At 36.6% G+C, this 15,595-nt stretch overlaps 1 protein-coding gene across 2 annotated transcripts in view; it reads right to left on the bottom strand.

Moving 5' to 3' along the window:
• LOC145694306 (A disintegrin and metalloproteinase with thrombospondin motifs 1-like) overlaps positions 1 to 15,595 on the bottom strand; it is a 176,678-nt gene that overhangs the window by 125,463 nt on the left and 35,620 nt on the right. For both annotated transcript variants that reach the window (XM_081770395.1, XM_081770400.1), the window contains exon 3: positions 14,719 to 14,852. In XM_081770395.1, the coding sequence (XP_081626521.1) occupies positions 14,719 to 14,852 (134 nt within the window). The remainder of the gene's footprint in view (positions 1 to 14,718; positions 14,853 to 15,595) is intronic.

The following is a 15,595-nucleotide window of genomic DNA, read 5'->3' as shown; positions in this document are numbered from 1 at the left end:
TTACATTTCAACTTACCCAATATTTGGTATGTCCATCTTTGGCCCCGAGGAAAGCATCAATACAGTTTTGCATGGAAGCAGTGGAACCTTTGGTGAATAGTTCGAGGCATGGCACACCACGTCAGCATACGCAAGTGATTTAATTCCTGTAAATTCCACGGAAGAGGTGATGAGCTCGGACCTGACATTCAATGTCATTCCAAAAGTGTTCAATTGGGTTAAGATTGAGTGAATTTGGGACTATCACAACAATTAAATTCATCAATGTGCTTCTCGAAGTATTGCAGCAAAACGTTGGTTGCCAAGGAGCGTTGAACTGCTGAAAGATGCATTGCCATCTGGAAATATGATCCATTGTGAAAGAGTGTACATCAGGAATGACCTACCAACAGCCAGGAGTTATAATGGTGCTCTCCGCATGCGCTATCGTATAAAGGTTTCACGAATTATAGTGGAGCCACAACCAGCTTGTCCTTGACCTACTGTACAGTCTCGAGAAGCTGTTTCCCTGAAGACGACGGAGTCCGACCGATCCATGGATATGATGAAGGCAGTATCGTCATTCATTGGACCGTGAATAATTCTGCTATTGCTTGCTGGTATAATGACGACGGGCATTCCAGCCGTAATCCACGGTGTCGCGAGGTTAACATTGGTACACGTGTCGGACGTGAGACATAATCCTCCGCAGCCTACAGTATACGGTGAACTGTGCGCTGAGTAGAAATGCAAGGGCTCGAAAAAAAAAAACGTTTTTTTTTTTTTTGGAAAAAGCTCGGTTTTTTCTGCTTCGCTTTTTTGCTTGGGAAATTTTGGACTCTTTTTCAAAATTTTGCTTTAAATTGATAGACAATACTTTGTTTCACTTCTCTATAGCACAAGAACTCATTTGATTAGTGGTTGATGTAGATAATAATATAGAACCTCTAAAATAAATCATGAATTTCGAAAAGATTTTTTTTTAAATTCTTAAGATATTTACATTATGAATTCCAAAGGATTAACCAATATATATATTAAATAATTTTTTAACTTCTTATACACAAAAATAAGTATTTTTTTTAAAAAAAGATACACAAATAACTAGCAAAATTGTATGTAGTTTGAAGTATGTTTGTTTGAAGTATTGAATTGTTTGAAGTATTTTTACTTCAAAATATCACACACCCTCTTTTTGAAACAAAAAATAAAACATGAGAGAAATACATTTATATGATAATCTTAAAAGCTGCCCATCAAGAGCTTGGTTTCGGGTGGTTCTGTACATTCTTGATTTTTTTAAGTTTTAACTCTCATATACATTATATGAATATTTCGAAGAAATTTTTCATTCATTGATCACATACGTAATAATGTTACCACCTATCGGGTGCTTGGAATCTACAAAATCGGTAAAATTCCGAATTCTGTAATGCACTGACTGTTTCTTAAGCTTGTTTAGAATCGGGAAAGTACCAAATTTTCTGTTAATGGATCATATTCGTAATAAACTGTTCATCTGATCGTGCGGTTTCCTAGGCTTATAACCACCATCACGGTTTACCCAGTTCTGAAGGTTTCTGAATTTTTAACGACAGGAATTCAACATATCATTACGAAACTTTCTTTTAAAAAAGAAGAGAAAAACTATGGAATACATTAAAGAAGAGTCGAAAGAATCAATCACTGTTCCAATTCACAAGAAAGGCGACAAAAATGAATGTAATAATTATCGAGGCATTTCTCTTAACATTCTACTAACAAGATTGATTCCATACGCAGATGAAATAATTGGAGATTATCAATGTGAATTTAGGGAAATCGATCAACTATCGACCAGATATTTACTATTCGATAAATACCCGGAAAGAAATGGGAATATATTACCCAGTACATCAGCTGTTTATTGGTTTTAAAAAGGCTTACGACTCGGATAGGAGGGAAACATTGTACTGTACAACATTCTTACAGAATTCGGAATACCGGAAAAGCTAGTTAGATTAATTAAAATGTGATTAAATGAATCCCAAAGTAAAGTCCGAGTAGGAAAATTTTTGTCCGTGAGCTTCCACGTTGAGAATGGCTTGAAACAAGGAGATGCGTTATCGCCATTATTGTTCAGCTTTGTTCCGCAGTACGCTATAAAGAAAATTAAAGATAGCAACCAGGCACTAGAGTTGAATTGTATTCATCAGGTTACGGCGTATGCTGATGATGTAAATTTAATAGGGGTTGATAGGAGAACAATAGAAAGAAATGCATAGGCCTTACTAAACGCTTGCAGCAACATTGGTTTAGAAGTAAATGCAGAGAAAACTAAATATATGGAAGTTAACCAGGATCGTAATATGGCAAATTATGGATGCGTTAAAATATCAAATAATACTTTCGACAAAGTGGATACTTTCAAATATCTGGGATCAATATCACCAGACCAAAATCATATCAACAAAGAAATTAAATATCGACTGAAACCAGGAAATTCGTGTTATTATTCAGTTCAAAGTATTTTGTCGTCGCGAATTCTGTCAAGGAATTTAAAGCTTAAAATATATAAAACGATAATCATGCCTGTTGTGTTTAATGGTTGTGAAACATGGTCGCTTGAGGGAAGAACGCAGACTGAAAGTATTTGAAAATAAAATCCTGAGACGAATATTCGGACCCAAGAGGAACAGGAATCAGGGAAACTTTATAACGAAGAACTGCATAATTTATACGGTTTACCAAACATCGTTACGGACATCAAATCTAGGAGGCTCAGGTGGGCAGGTCATGCAGCCAGAATGGAAGAAGGTAGGAACGGTTTCAAAGTTTTAACTGGAAATGCAATCGGAAAATGTACATTAGGAAGATTTAGGCGCAGATGGGAGGACAATATTAAAATGGATCTCGTAGAAATAAGAATACAAAGTAAAAACTGGATCCAGTTGGCTAAGGATTGAAGTCAGTGGAGAGCTTTTGTGAACGCGGCATTGAACCTTCGGATTCCATAGGCCATAGAGAGAGAGAATATATTTAAGTTAAGCACAACTGCACAGCAACCATGAGTGAGTGGTTAGCTTTTGAGCTTCTATCGGGAAGTCCGGGATTCAACCCCGCATTCGACCATTTTGACAAAAAATTTTCTTAATTGTATCCGTGAATGTAGAGATAATGCGTGTACTGTGAGTTCTGGCCGACTTCTTTTCTTATCGTTTTTAAAATCCTTGTTATTACTAATTACCAGCAGAGACGGATTTGCGAAGGGGGTTAGGATGGGGATGTTTTACGGGTGAAGGCTGTACCCCGAAATTACAGAATTTCTAAAACAAACGAAATATTTGTTATGCCTTTACTCATAAACTTCAAGCTCTTCTCAAATAAAAATTAGGTATTTTTAGAAAAACTAAACATTAAGAAGAAAAACCCCTCCCTAAATACTTTTCTAAATCCTCCACTGATTATCAGTATAAAATGGTCTTCAAGGTTGTATCCGGAAGGTAATTGCTGAATATACATCCAAAATGAAATATTAGTTATGCTTGTACTCATAAACTCTCAAATAAAAATTAGGAAATTTTAGAAAAACCAAGCATTAAGCAGAGAAACTCTTCGCAAAATACTTTTCTGAATCCGCTACTGATTATTTGTATAAAATAGTATTCAAGTTTGTTTCCGGACGATTATTGCTAAATCATTGCACAGCTACAGTATAACAAGAATGTGGAAGTACGCTTTGGCAGATATACTGACAAACGTACGCTGTGATGGATATATTGAAAAACACAAGTTTAACTTATGTGCTAGAAGCTAGAGTAGGCCTACTAATCTCTAGGAAATGAAACACGAATGACTAAAAGGAAATGATGTATTTGGTGTAGGAATTAATTCGTGCGGTTGGTACGCACACATTGAAGCTGTAGTACAAACACAAAATACATAAATACCTTAAGAAAAATATTGTCCATCGCTAGCCACCACTTTCGCCCATCTGTCAGGCAATGTACGGATTCCGTGGCGAAAGAAGTCCTCATCCTTGGAAGCGATCCAGTCAGAGACCCATGTTTCGATATCTTCTGAAGAAGTAAACCGCTGTCCAATCAAATCGTTGTTCATGCAATCGAACAAGTAGTAGTCCGAAGGAGCAACGTCTGGTGAATACGGCGGGTGGGGTAAAACTTCCCATCCGACATTTTCTAAATAGGTTTTGACCGGTTTTGCGACATGTGGGCGAGCGTTATCATGTTGAACAATAAGTTTATCATGTCTGTTCTCCCATTCTGGTCGTGTTCTGGCCAGAGCTTGCTTCAAACGCATTAATTGTCGTCGATAACGTTCTCCATTCATAGTTTCACCCGGTTGCAGTAGCTCATAGTACACCACACCTTTCATATCCCACCATATGCACAGCATAACCTTTGCACAGTGAATATCTCGTTTTGGTTGTGATGGACCCAGGCCTTTTTTCGTTTAGGGTTCTCGTAATGGATTCACTTCTCATCACCCGTAATAATTCGATGCAGAAACCCCTTTCTGCTCTGTCGTTGAAGCAGCAATTCGCAAATGGTTTTTCGTCTTTCAACGTCTCTGTCTTTCTATTCATGTGGAACCCAATGTGACATCTTTTGAATCATTCCCATGGCTTTCAAGCGTTTGGAGACTGTTGTTTGATCAACGCCTCATGCTGCTGCAAGTTGTTCCTGCGTTTGACACGAATCCTGCTCGAGCAATGCTGTCAATTCTTCGTCTTGAAATTATTTTGGCTGTCCAGCTCGCTCTTGGTCTGCCAAGCCGAAATCACCACTTCTAAACCGTGCAAACCATTTCTGACACGTTCGCTCAGCTAGAGCATGGTCACCATACACTTCCACCAAAATACGATGACTTTCAGTCGCACTTTTCTGCATGTTAAAGTAATGCAGTAGGACACCCCGCAAAATCACTTTATCAGGCACAAATTGCGCCATGTTCACTTAACTACAAACTGGTGTTGTTGACGCTTTAATCCACTGCCCTATACTACGAACGATACGCGATGACAGGGGTTTGCAACACATGTGTGGATACACGGAACTGTGGGACGCTCCGTTCGTTGCGCCATCTCTTGTCCACCCGCACGAATTAATTCCTAGACCAAATAGAAAAGAAAAAAATGTCGATAACTCAGAAGTTAAAATAAAGTTAAATATCTTCTACAGTTGCCCTCAAATACTACGTACTTTATGTTTACTTTAATTCGTAAAACATGTGTTCCATGCATCATGATGGTGAATTCCAGAGCGAAATATAGCATTTAGGCCATGAAATCTTATTAACTTTAGAGTATATTATAAGAAAGCTATTTAAATAAAAAAAATCATGAAAATGAAAAAAAAACAACAAAATTTCCAAAATTCTCGTTTCTTTCCCAAAAAACCCGGCTTTTTATGTGCAAAAAACCATCGATTCAAAAAAGCCGGCTTTTTTGCATCTCTAGTGCTGAGAGACACTCGTGTTTTGTCTACTTTTAAATTTTGCTGTTAATTGTGCCACAGTTTGCGCCCTTTTCTGTTGCACCCTCTTCGGCAGCCTACGACGTCCGGTATCTTTAATGAGGTATGGCCGTCCATGTCTTGTGATTTGGTGCTAGTTAAACGGTCCTTTTCCCACTTTTGGAGGATATTGATCACAGCAGCTTGCGAACAGTAGAAAGTCACGCTTTTTCCGAGATGCTCGTTTTTAGCTGTCTAATGATCACAATCGGGTCCCAATCAAACTGATCGATTGCTGGCCTTCTCTATTCTACGCACAAGCATCACACTGAGTAATCGAGTTAAATCCCTGTCATTGTCTGATGAGCGATTCTCTTGAGCCGCTCTTACGTCAGCGTAACGATTCTTTCAAAATGTAACAGATAGCCAGAGTGTTTTGACTAGTGAGCAGGGGTAAAAGTGCGGGGAAACGCGGAGGGACGCCGTCTCCCACTTGCAAAAATATGTACGGCGTCTCCCTCCAGTTTCTAAAACTTACAATGGGCAAAGATAGGCAGGGGGTACGGTGTGACGTCATGCCGTTACTTACCGTCCTCCTACCTTTTCAGATCCACTTTTACCCCTGCTAGTGAGTGTATATCATAACGAATGTTTTCACCATGAGACCTAAAAAAAAAAAAAGTTCATTTTTATTCAAGTATTATTATTATTTGTTACTATTTCGTCTTAAAATCCAGTGTATTTACTGTTAAAATCAGTTTGAAAATTTGAGTTCTGGGGACGCAGGAATGGATTAATCCAATTTCTTATTTTAAGGGGAAAACTTGTCTTGACGCTGGAAATATTTTGAATTCGAACAAAATTTTGGGACAGATTAACTTCGTAATCCAAGGTAGCAGTGTATAACTTTTGTATCTACAAATTGTGCTTAAAGCAAATTATAAATTCAACACAGAGTACAACGAATTCCGTTTAGAAAGGTTCAGGGATGAGATGAAGAGACATACTTTTAACAGTGTGATATAATATCCGATAAATCCTTCGTTTTCTCCTCTAGGGTCGCTTGAATATTAATTTTCTGACATTGGGTCTACAAGTATTTTCCCCTTTGTTTACAGTTCGATAGAATATACAGAGAATCTTCAGTTTTCGTCCGATTTCAAAGAATTATAAGTTGAAAATGGCTAATCGCGCTTGACTGGAATGTCTACTGTTTTAAAGACGGATTGATTGATTAATTTGAGATTTAACGTCCCATTCAACAGCGAGGCCACATGAGGTGTGGACCTGCAACTTAACGTCGAATCCTAACCGTATGCACTCCCACAAGGAATCGAATCCGGTTTTAAAGATACAGTATTTAAGTTCATATTATATATACATACACAATATCATCAGATTTCAAAGTGCTGAATTGGTTTAAAAAAGCAATACAAATTTCTTTCAAAATACTTGTTACATCAAGTTTTCAGTTCTCATGTATTCAATGTGGCCTCACCTGGAAACATGTAATATATCAAATCGACAGATGAAATCTTCCTATATCTTGGACATCGACAGGAGTTGGTGAATTGGCTAATGGTTGGTTGGCAGAACATGTCACTAGCGTGCATCGTTCCTGCAAACTATAGTGGCATCCTCTGGCAATTGAAGAAAACTTGAGCACACCCCCTTTCAAATTCTAGGCCTCTCATTACCAATATCACTTTGAAATTGGAGGAAGGCTTTAGAGAGATAAATGCCAAGATCTGTATTTCACCATTTTGAGGATTGTCTTTAGGAACAGGAAAGTTATTATCTCTCATCTTCCGTAAAGGACCAGAAGGAAATCAGTTCAAATATTTTAAGTAGCTACACTGGTCTTGCTATATAGTATATTTATTATGAAAAGAACTTTGTATTTTCTCTCCAAAAATACACCAGCAGCACAGAAACGATTATACTAATAGTTAAAATTGTATATCTTATGGTACATGAATAATAAGATAAGTCACAAGCAGGACCGTAACTTGTGGGGGGGCAGGAGGGGTAACTGCCCCCCAGGGAAGCTCTCCGCCGTTCGAGGGGGGGGCCACTTTAAGACAAAATTTTCTTACTCCATATACGATACGAACATGAAATTATAAATGAAGCATCAAACAGCATACAAAGGGAAATAAAACAAAAATGAGTCGTCGGCCCATTTAAGTAAAAAATGTCTACTATCGGAGGCCCTAGAAATAATATTTATTCGTGTGGCTTTGGGATTTGTCAATATTGTCCTCTTAATTAATTTGTCATGTATGGAATGGGCCCAGGGGCGTAACGAATGGCCCCGCAGAGCTTGCCGTGCGGAAGGGCCCAAGGCTCCGGAGACCCTCCAAGAGTAAGAGAAAGAAGGACCTATTTTCGAATTTTGCGGCGGCCCAACAACTTTTTCTGGGGGGTCTAAATAATGCTTGCCCCCCGGGAAAAAAATCTAAGTTACGGCGCTGGACACAAGTGCGAATGAAGAGAAACATTCCCTCGTGGCAATTACACCAAATCATATTTCCGTTAACAGGATTAGCTAGAACGGAATAACATGTTGGCAGAGTAAAAATAAATAAGCAAAAATTAAAAAAAAAAAAAATGCTGGAAAAGGTTATATTACCAAATAAAATAAACTTTATAATTATTTTAGGTATATTGTTACAAAGTTATGACAATGCAATGCTGAATCCACTTGTAACAACAATAATAATAATAATAATAATAATAATAATAATAATAATAATAATAATAATAATAATAATAATAATAATAATAATAATAAAAACATGAAAAGTTTGAACTCCCATGGCTATGCTCTTTAGGTTAAAAGGAACAGATAATGCATGAAAAAATGGTGGAATGACAGTATAAGTGAAAACAGGAGAACCCTGAGGAAACTCACTGACATAATGTTGTCCACCACAAACTCGTATTACTGGGATCGAACGGGGATCCACTCGTACTAAAGGCGAGCGTTAGTGGTTTTGAACCCTCAACATGTTTTGCCTCATGATCGTTAGTCTAAAGACCCAAACTGCTTGATCACCGACAACGATTTATCTTCCTCGACTATTTCTGCTGCACCAACAGCCACTGTGCTACCTAGCGTGTAATTGAGTATAATTGAGAGTAAACTAGTTTCGTCTCAACAAAAAGACGAAAAGTCCCTTTTAAAATTCGAGACGAGACAAAAAAAAAAAAATCACGAGTCTCGCAAACAAAAATAGTTCACGCAAGTGTTAAACCTCAAACATTGTTTCATTATAACATGATTCATGATAAAGTGATTGTACTAAAACAATGAAGAGCAATTTATCAACGTTTAAAGATACGTGAGTAATTAAACAACATACTCCAATAATAAATAATTTAGACAAGGACGGGTCCATGGGGGCGATCAAGGTGATTGCCTCCCCCCAGAAGAATAAACTTTTTAATTTTATATATAAATAAAACCCATCGCAGAGTTTGAAGCTCTTAAAAGTAGCTCTAAATAGCAGTATTACAACCCATTGCCCCCCCCCCCAGAAGTTCGTCCTGGATCCGCCCTTGGATTTAGATGTTGTTATATCAAATTCTTCGTGCAGCCCTCGTGACTTCAAAAAAATATGGTAACTTTTAGATGATTTTTTTTTTAAAATAGGGAATACATTTTGTAAATTTGCAAAACGAAGCGAGAAAAAAATTAGGACTGAAACGATAAAATCTTTTTCAAAAATCTAGACAAGATAGAGCTTGTTGATAAAATTGAGACGAGACGAAACTTTTACAAAATTTACAATGTGAGACGAGAAAACTGTTTGTTTCGATTCATTAGGTGACAACACTAAATGTTAAGAGATTACAATATCAGAGTGATAAAGCAGTTTCAGTTAAATTAGATATGTTCGAAATGAGAGAATACTGCTATCGTCTTGATATTGACAACATAGTTTTGTTTACTATAATCCGTTTCAATCCTTATCATTATGTCTAAAATTATCATGTTCATAAAACAATAATAATATAATAATAATAATAAAACAAAAGAGATAAGAGCTAAACAAAACAGCATCAGAGAGTTTTAACTATTTCAACTGCACGGACAATAGTAAAAATTTGATCACTAAAAATATTATTATTCCGTAAAGTCAGAGTAAGATTATTAGTCTTAATCTTTCTCTGGGGTCTGAGTATTCCGGACATTCTATAGGAATATGTCCAATACTCAGCGTTATGATACAGTCTTCACAACATGGACATTTTAATTTACTCAACGACGTTAGAGATTGAAATAAAAAAAATCGCAAGAAGAGTTTTCTAGACTTAGTCTAAAGTAGGGTTTCTCAACCTATGGTACGCGTACCATTCGTGGTACACTAGCCACTGTTGGTAGCATGCACGACTTATGTTGGTATTTATTATTATCCATTATCAGTGGTACACCAGTGAAAAAGGTTGAGAATCCCTGGTCTAAAGGATTTTGCAATGGAGAAATATTCTCTAGTTTCACACTACGTAAAGTAGGTCTGAGAATTGTAATCAAATCAGAGAATTTGTAATCAAACCCAATACGTAGGCACATCAAATCCAAGAACGCATCCATTTCTAACTAATAGTATGACGCCGGAACTCTTTATCTAAAATTAAGCCAGTCTTGCTAACTCACCCCGACTCCCAAAACTCTGTTTATAGTGTTTCAGATGCCTGATTATGTATTGCTAAGTTATTTCATTAGTAACTTCATAGTTCTGAAGAGGTCGAGACAAAAGTTTTGTAATTGTAGTGAAATAATCTAGAAAATTTAACACTTTTTTTTTATAACCCACTATTGTAGCAACTGAAAAAAGCATTCATACACCGATATTTTTATTCGCGGCTTATCTGTATGAGAGACCGAAAAGTCAGAACTGTCACTAGGAAACAGAAGCAGAACAGCAGTAACTGTAGTACGAATTGAAGACACAATGTTGTAAGGACGAACACAAGTGTGATAATGAAAAAAGTATTCATACTGCCGAAATGTTACCTTGTTTATTGTTCTGAGCTCGGATCAGACGCAAGGTGACCAGACGTCCCGTTTTAGCCGGGACAGTCCCTTATTTTTAACCGTTGTCCCGTTTTTTCCTGATTCTCAAACGGGACGCCTAAATGTCCCGTTTTTAAGCAAACATGACCCAGGTGTCCCGTAGTTATCATCCAAAATATAAATGGTCAATGCTAATTCTACACTCTACCGTTCCAACACGCATTCGGAAAGTTCAGCCGTACCTGGAACTTCTGAATATTCAAATGAGAATTGAGTCTTCTGTGGTTCAAGTGGAAATTGAGTGGGAATTCTGAGTGTTGAAGTAGTTAAAAGTATTGTTGGGTAGTACTTAAATTAGAAACGCTGTGTTATCATTCTTACTTGTGTATTTTGTAAATTGAAAATACTGCTGAGTCCCAAAATGTAATGTGGAACTCTCCCCCTCCCCCGTCGCCGATTCGTATGCGTCCCGTTTTTGAAAGTAAAAGTTCTGGTCACCTTGATCAGACGACAGAAGGTGGGTTTGGAAAAGCTTAACATAACATCCCTACAGTAAAATAATGAGGGAGATATGTGATGGTTTGAAGGTGCATGGCACCATTTCGAGTGGAAAACAGCTTTTATTAAGCTTAGCTTTTATTAAGTTTATTGCTTTACTTTTTAACGATTATATTAGTCAACTGGTTTTATTTTTAGCGCGTTAAAACATATTTTTTTATTTGTTATTGATTTTTTTTACATTTTGTCAGAGTTTTTAAAACAACATTTTATTTTAATATCGTAAATTACCGTTACAAAAAAGAAGGAAAGAGAAAAGGGATATAACGGATAATCGAGAGTTACGCTACAATCCTTATGGTTGATTTTTTTAAAAATAAAAATCAACTGACAAACAAGTGTAAGTAGGAGCATTAATAAGATTATCTAAATAATACGTTACTTAAATAAAGTCATTCAGTTTAACGTACCACGTTAACGTCCCGTGTTAGGCTAAGGAAGATAGATGATTAAAACAAGTGAATAATGAGGAAGAATTAGTGGAATGCGAATGTGGGAGGAAACGGAAGTATCCGAGAAAATCTATGGACACGATGTTGTCCGCCATAAATTTACTTGGCCGGTACCGTATTGAATCAGAAACTCCACGCACCAGAGGTAAGCAGTTTATAATTAAGCCACTGTACCTCCTAACTTATTTAAATAATCAGGATTAAAATTTTCTTAACATTTATCACGTAGAGATTGAACGTTTAGTTTTAATAAACCTACATTATTAGTCGTTGAGCCAGGAGGTTTCATGGTTTCATCTCTGAGGACTTGGTGTACCATACATTTTTTGATTCAACACAATACCAGAATTACTTTTATCCATGATACTGTCAGTTACAGGGTAGCTATTGGCCGCCATATTGGAAAATGGCCGCTAATATTGCAATTTTTGAGACCATTTGTTAACAAGGAAGTTGCATGATTACATCTCTGTGGACTTGGTGTACTATACATTTTTTAATGCTACACAATACCAGAATGGCTTTTGTCCATGATACTGTCAGTTACAGGGTAGCTACTGGCCGCCATATTGGAAAATGGCCGCTAATATTGCAATTTTTGAGACCATTTGTTAACAAGGGAGTTGCATGATTACATCTCTGTGGACTTGGTGTACTATACATTTTTTGATGCTACACAATACCAGAATGGCTTTTATCCATGATACTGTCAGTTACAGGGTAGCTAATGGCCACCATATTGGAAAATGGCCGCTAATATTGCAATTTTTGAGACCATTTGTTAACAAGGGAGTTGCATGATTACATCTCTGTGGACTTGGTGGACTTGGTGTACAGACAATTCACGTTGTCTTTGATACGTACAGACAAGTGTCTATAAAAATTAGCGAACGAAAACATCGAGCTGTCGGTGATCTATAAAAGTGAAACATATAACTCCTGCCCATTCAGTCCGAAAATGGAAGCAGTTTTTATCTGATGACGAGAACAAGAAAGAACTTATACGTTTCATTTGTAAAGAGTGACAGGGCGTGCAGTATCTCAATCAGCTGAATACACGAGTTATGTATGTTACTTGTGAAGAAAAGTGCCATAAAATTACAAGCAAACTGGCACAAGAAGCTCCTGAGTTGACATGTTTCCAAGAAGAGGCGGATACCCGACTTCTTCTTCACGTACAACATGCTCTTTTTTCGGGATTTAGAAAGATAATTATTAACTCCGTTGACACAGATGTTGCTGTTATTATATTATTTGCTATAGAAGAACAGTTGAAAAAGTACAAGGGATCAATATTTCTAAAATGTGGATCTAGTGACAGAGTAAAGTACTGCAACATGAGAGATGAATGCTTTTCTAGGTCAAGAAGTGTGTAAAGTATTGCCCGGACTTCATTCATTTACTGGGTGCGATGCAGTAAGTGCATTTGCAGGCAAGGAGAAATCTGCAGCCTACAAGATAATGACTCAAAATTCTGGACTCAGAACCGCTTTAAGTATTCTTGGAACTCAAGCTGAAATACCAGAGGAAACAAAGAAGCAGCTTGAGTTCTTTGTTTGCTAGCTCTACTCTAGACAGCAAAAGTTCACTGACATCAATGAATTGCGGTACAGCATATTTTCTGCTAAAAAGGGGTCTGTTGAACCTCATAGCCTTCCTCCATGTCGGAACAAGCTCTATCAACATATAAGAAGAGCAAACTACCAAGCCCTCGTTTGGAAGAAATGTCTACAAGCTGATCCAGAGCTTCCATCCCCGGTGGACCATAGCTGGATTTCTACAACGGACAGTGAGGGAAGATCTTGTCTGGGAGTACAATGGATGAATTCTCCTGCCCCTGAAGCTGTTTTGGAACTGATGTCATGTTCTTGCCCAAGAAAATGTGCCATGCCTTCATGTGTGTACCTTTCCAACAGCCTCAGATGTATAGACATGTGCAAAATACAGACCTGTTTCAACTATGAAAAAGTCACTGATTTCGACGCTGGACTGTCATCTCATGACGACAGCAGTGAAGATGAAGACTAACATGAACAATTTTTGAAGGAACTTATTGGTACAAATATTAAATACTTCAGAAATATGTATCTCGGTAAAATATTTCCAGGGAAAATAACAAGTGTTACAATTTAAAACAAGGTCGTTTCTCCTTTAATCGCAAATATCTCCTAATCGATTGGTTCTAATAAAAAATATTACTGAACATAATATGTGCAAAATTTTATCCTCTTCAATTTCATTCCTCTTCATTTTCTCGATAAGAGGAACCGTTTATGAGATAAATACGCGAAACCTCGTAAATGTAGAGACATGGCAGCCATTTTTCAATATGGCGGCTTTAAGCTACCACAAATTTCAGGGTATCATCATTTGATGAACACCTTGGACCACTGTGAATACAAAAAGATATATATCATCAAGTCCTTAGAGATGAAACCAAAAACCTATTTTTTGGATTCTGGCTCAACGACTATATATATATATATATATATATTTAAATCTACCTGATTTGCAAATATCAGATTTACAGGTGTAGAGTTCCATCAACAATGCAAATAGTACAATGGGTCTGAATTATTATTATTATTATTATTATTATTATTATTATTATTATTAGACTATTATTATTTTGCAATTTTCAACTATGTGACGTCAAAGTATCGAACAACAGTCCCTCAGTTATTTACTGCACAGTAATTACTGTGTTTACTAAATTTAAATAATTTATTGCTGGGCACCAAAAAGTTTCGAGGAAGATTTACAAAAGAGAAAAACTAGGAATGAAAGGAATGTTAATAGATAATTAAAGACTTCAAAAGAATTATAAGTTTTGCTCACTTACCACATTTGAAAGGTCTGTAGTTAGGATGGAAATGGTTAAATCTTCAAGACTGATTGACTGATACTTAATGTATATTTCTAGCACCAAGACTAACTAAACTTATTATATAAAATTAGATCAGAACTACTTGGGTTGTTTCCAAGGCAAGTAAAGCTGTCAGGAATCGAACCTGAGTTATCAAGTAGTTACACTCAGTCTCTCTGATAGTAAATTTCGTGATTTAAATGCTATTAAAATGCTACACTCACAAATGTTTAAAGCATCTAAATTTCTAATTCCCTATATGTATTTTTTTTAAAGAAACGGAACATCCAAAACTTTAAAGTTATATTTCGTTAACCCTGTTGCTTTCTTGTGTGATTTTTTTTTTCCTAAATTCATGTCACATTTATGAACTAGTTACAAAGTACTTACAATGTTCATGAGAGCCAAAACATAGTGAACAACACTTTCTCTTCCATGAAATTCAACCACAGAATAGTCAACTGCTACAGCGATCTCAAGCCATTTTGAATCTGAAGTTGTAGAACCACTGGTGCGTCGCGGTGCTAAATAAGAGACAAAAAGAGAACAGAAAGAAATAACTTATATAATATTTTGTTAACCATTTTACATGTACTTTGTGGTACGGCTATGAGTACGATTTCTTTTTTACTAGGAGTATGAGGTAATATATAAAAAATAGTCACTGTATACAAAGTTAGCAGGTATAAAGAGAGATAGGAGCAATGACAGGAGTATGCAGCACATAATAAGCATGTTTCTCGAGAAATTACGATACGATCATCCTTAAACTACAGGGTGGCCAGAAAGTTCCTTCACACCCTAACTAAATGCGTGTAACAATGTAAGATGTTAAGATATTTTGAGATTTGAATGTGAGACATGTGTCCCTAAATACACAAATCCTTTATCCTTGGCCATATGGAAGTCCAGACCTTACGACAACATAAATGCCCTGTGAAGTATAATCAAATCACACATCAGAAAGTGGTACGTGGACAGCGATACTGTGTAGGCAAGTGTGCTTGAAGTCTTCCACCTTGAGACGCCGCAGCTATTAAAAACGGGTAAGTATGAGGAAATGGAAGCATATCGAACTGTGCAGAGATAATGAAGGTGCACATATGGTAATTTTTTACACATAACTGTAAGTATTATTAATGTAGGGATAAAATAAGTGCAGGTGTAAAGGGATTTTATTTTACTTTAAAATCCAATGTATTTATTATTAAAATCATTCGATTTCATAGATAAATTATAAGGAAATAATAAAAATCATCAATATATT

The sequence above is a fragment of the Thermobia domestica genome, chromosome 1, assembly GCF_964235325.1.
Source record: "Thermobia domestica chromosome 1, izTheDome1.hap1.1, whole genome shotgun sequence".
Taxonomy (NCBI): Eukaryota; Metazoa; Arthropoda; class Insecta; order Zygentoma; family Lepismatidae; genus Thermobia; species Thermobia domestica.
This window is presented reverse-complemented; position numbering and strand designations above follow the sequence as displayed.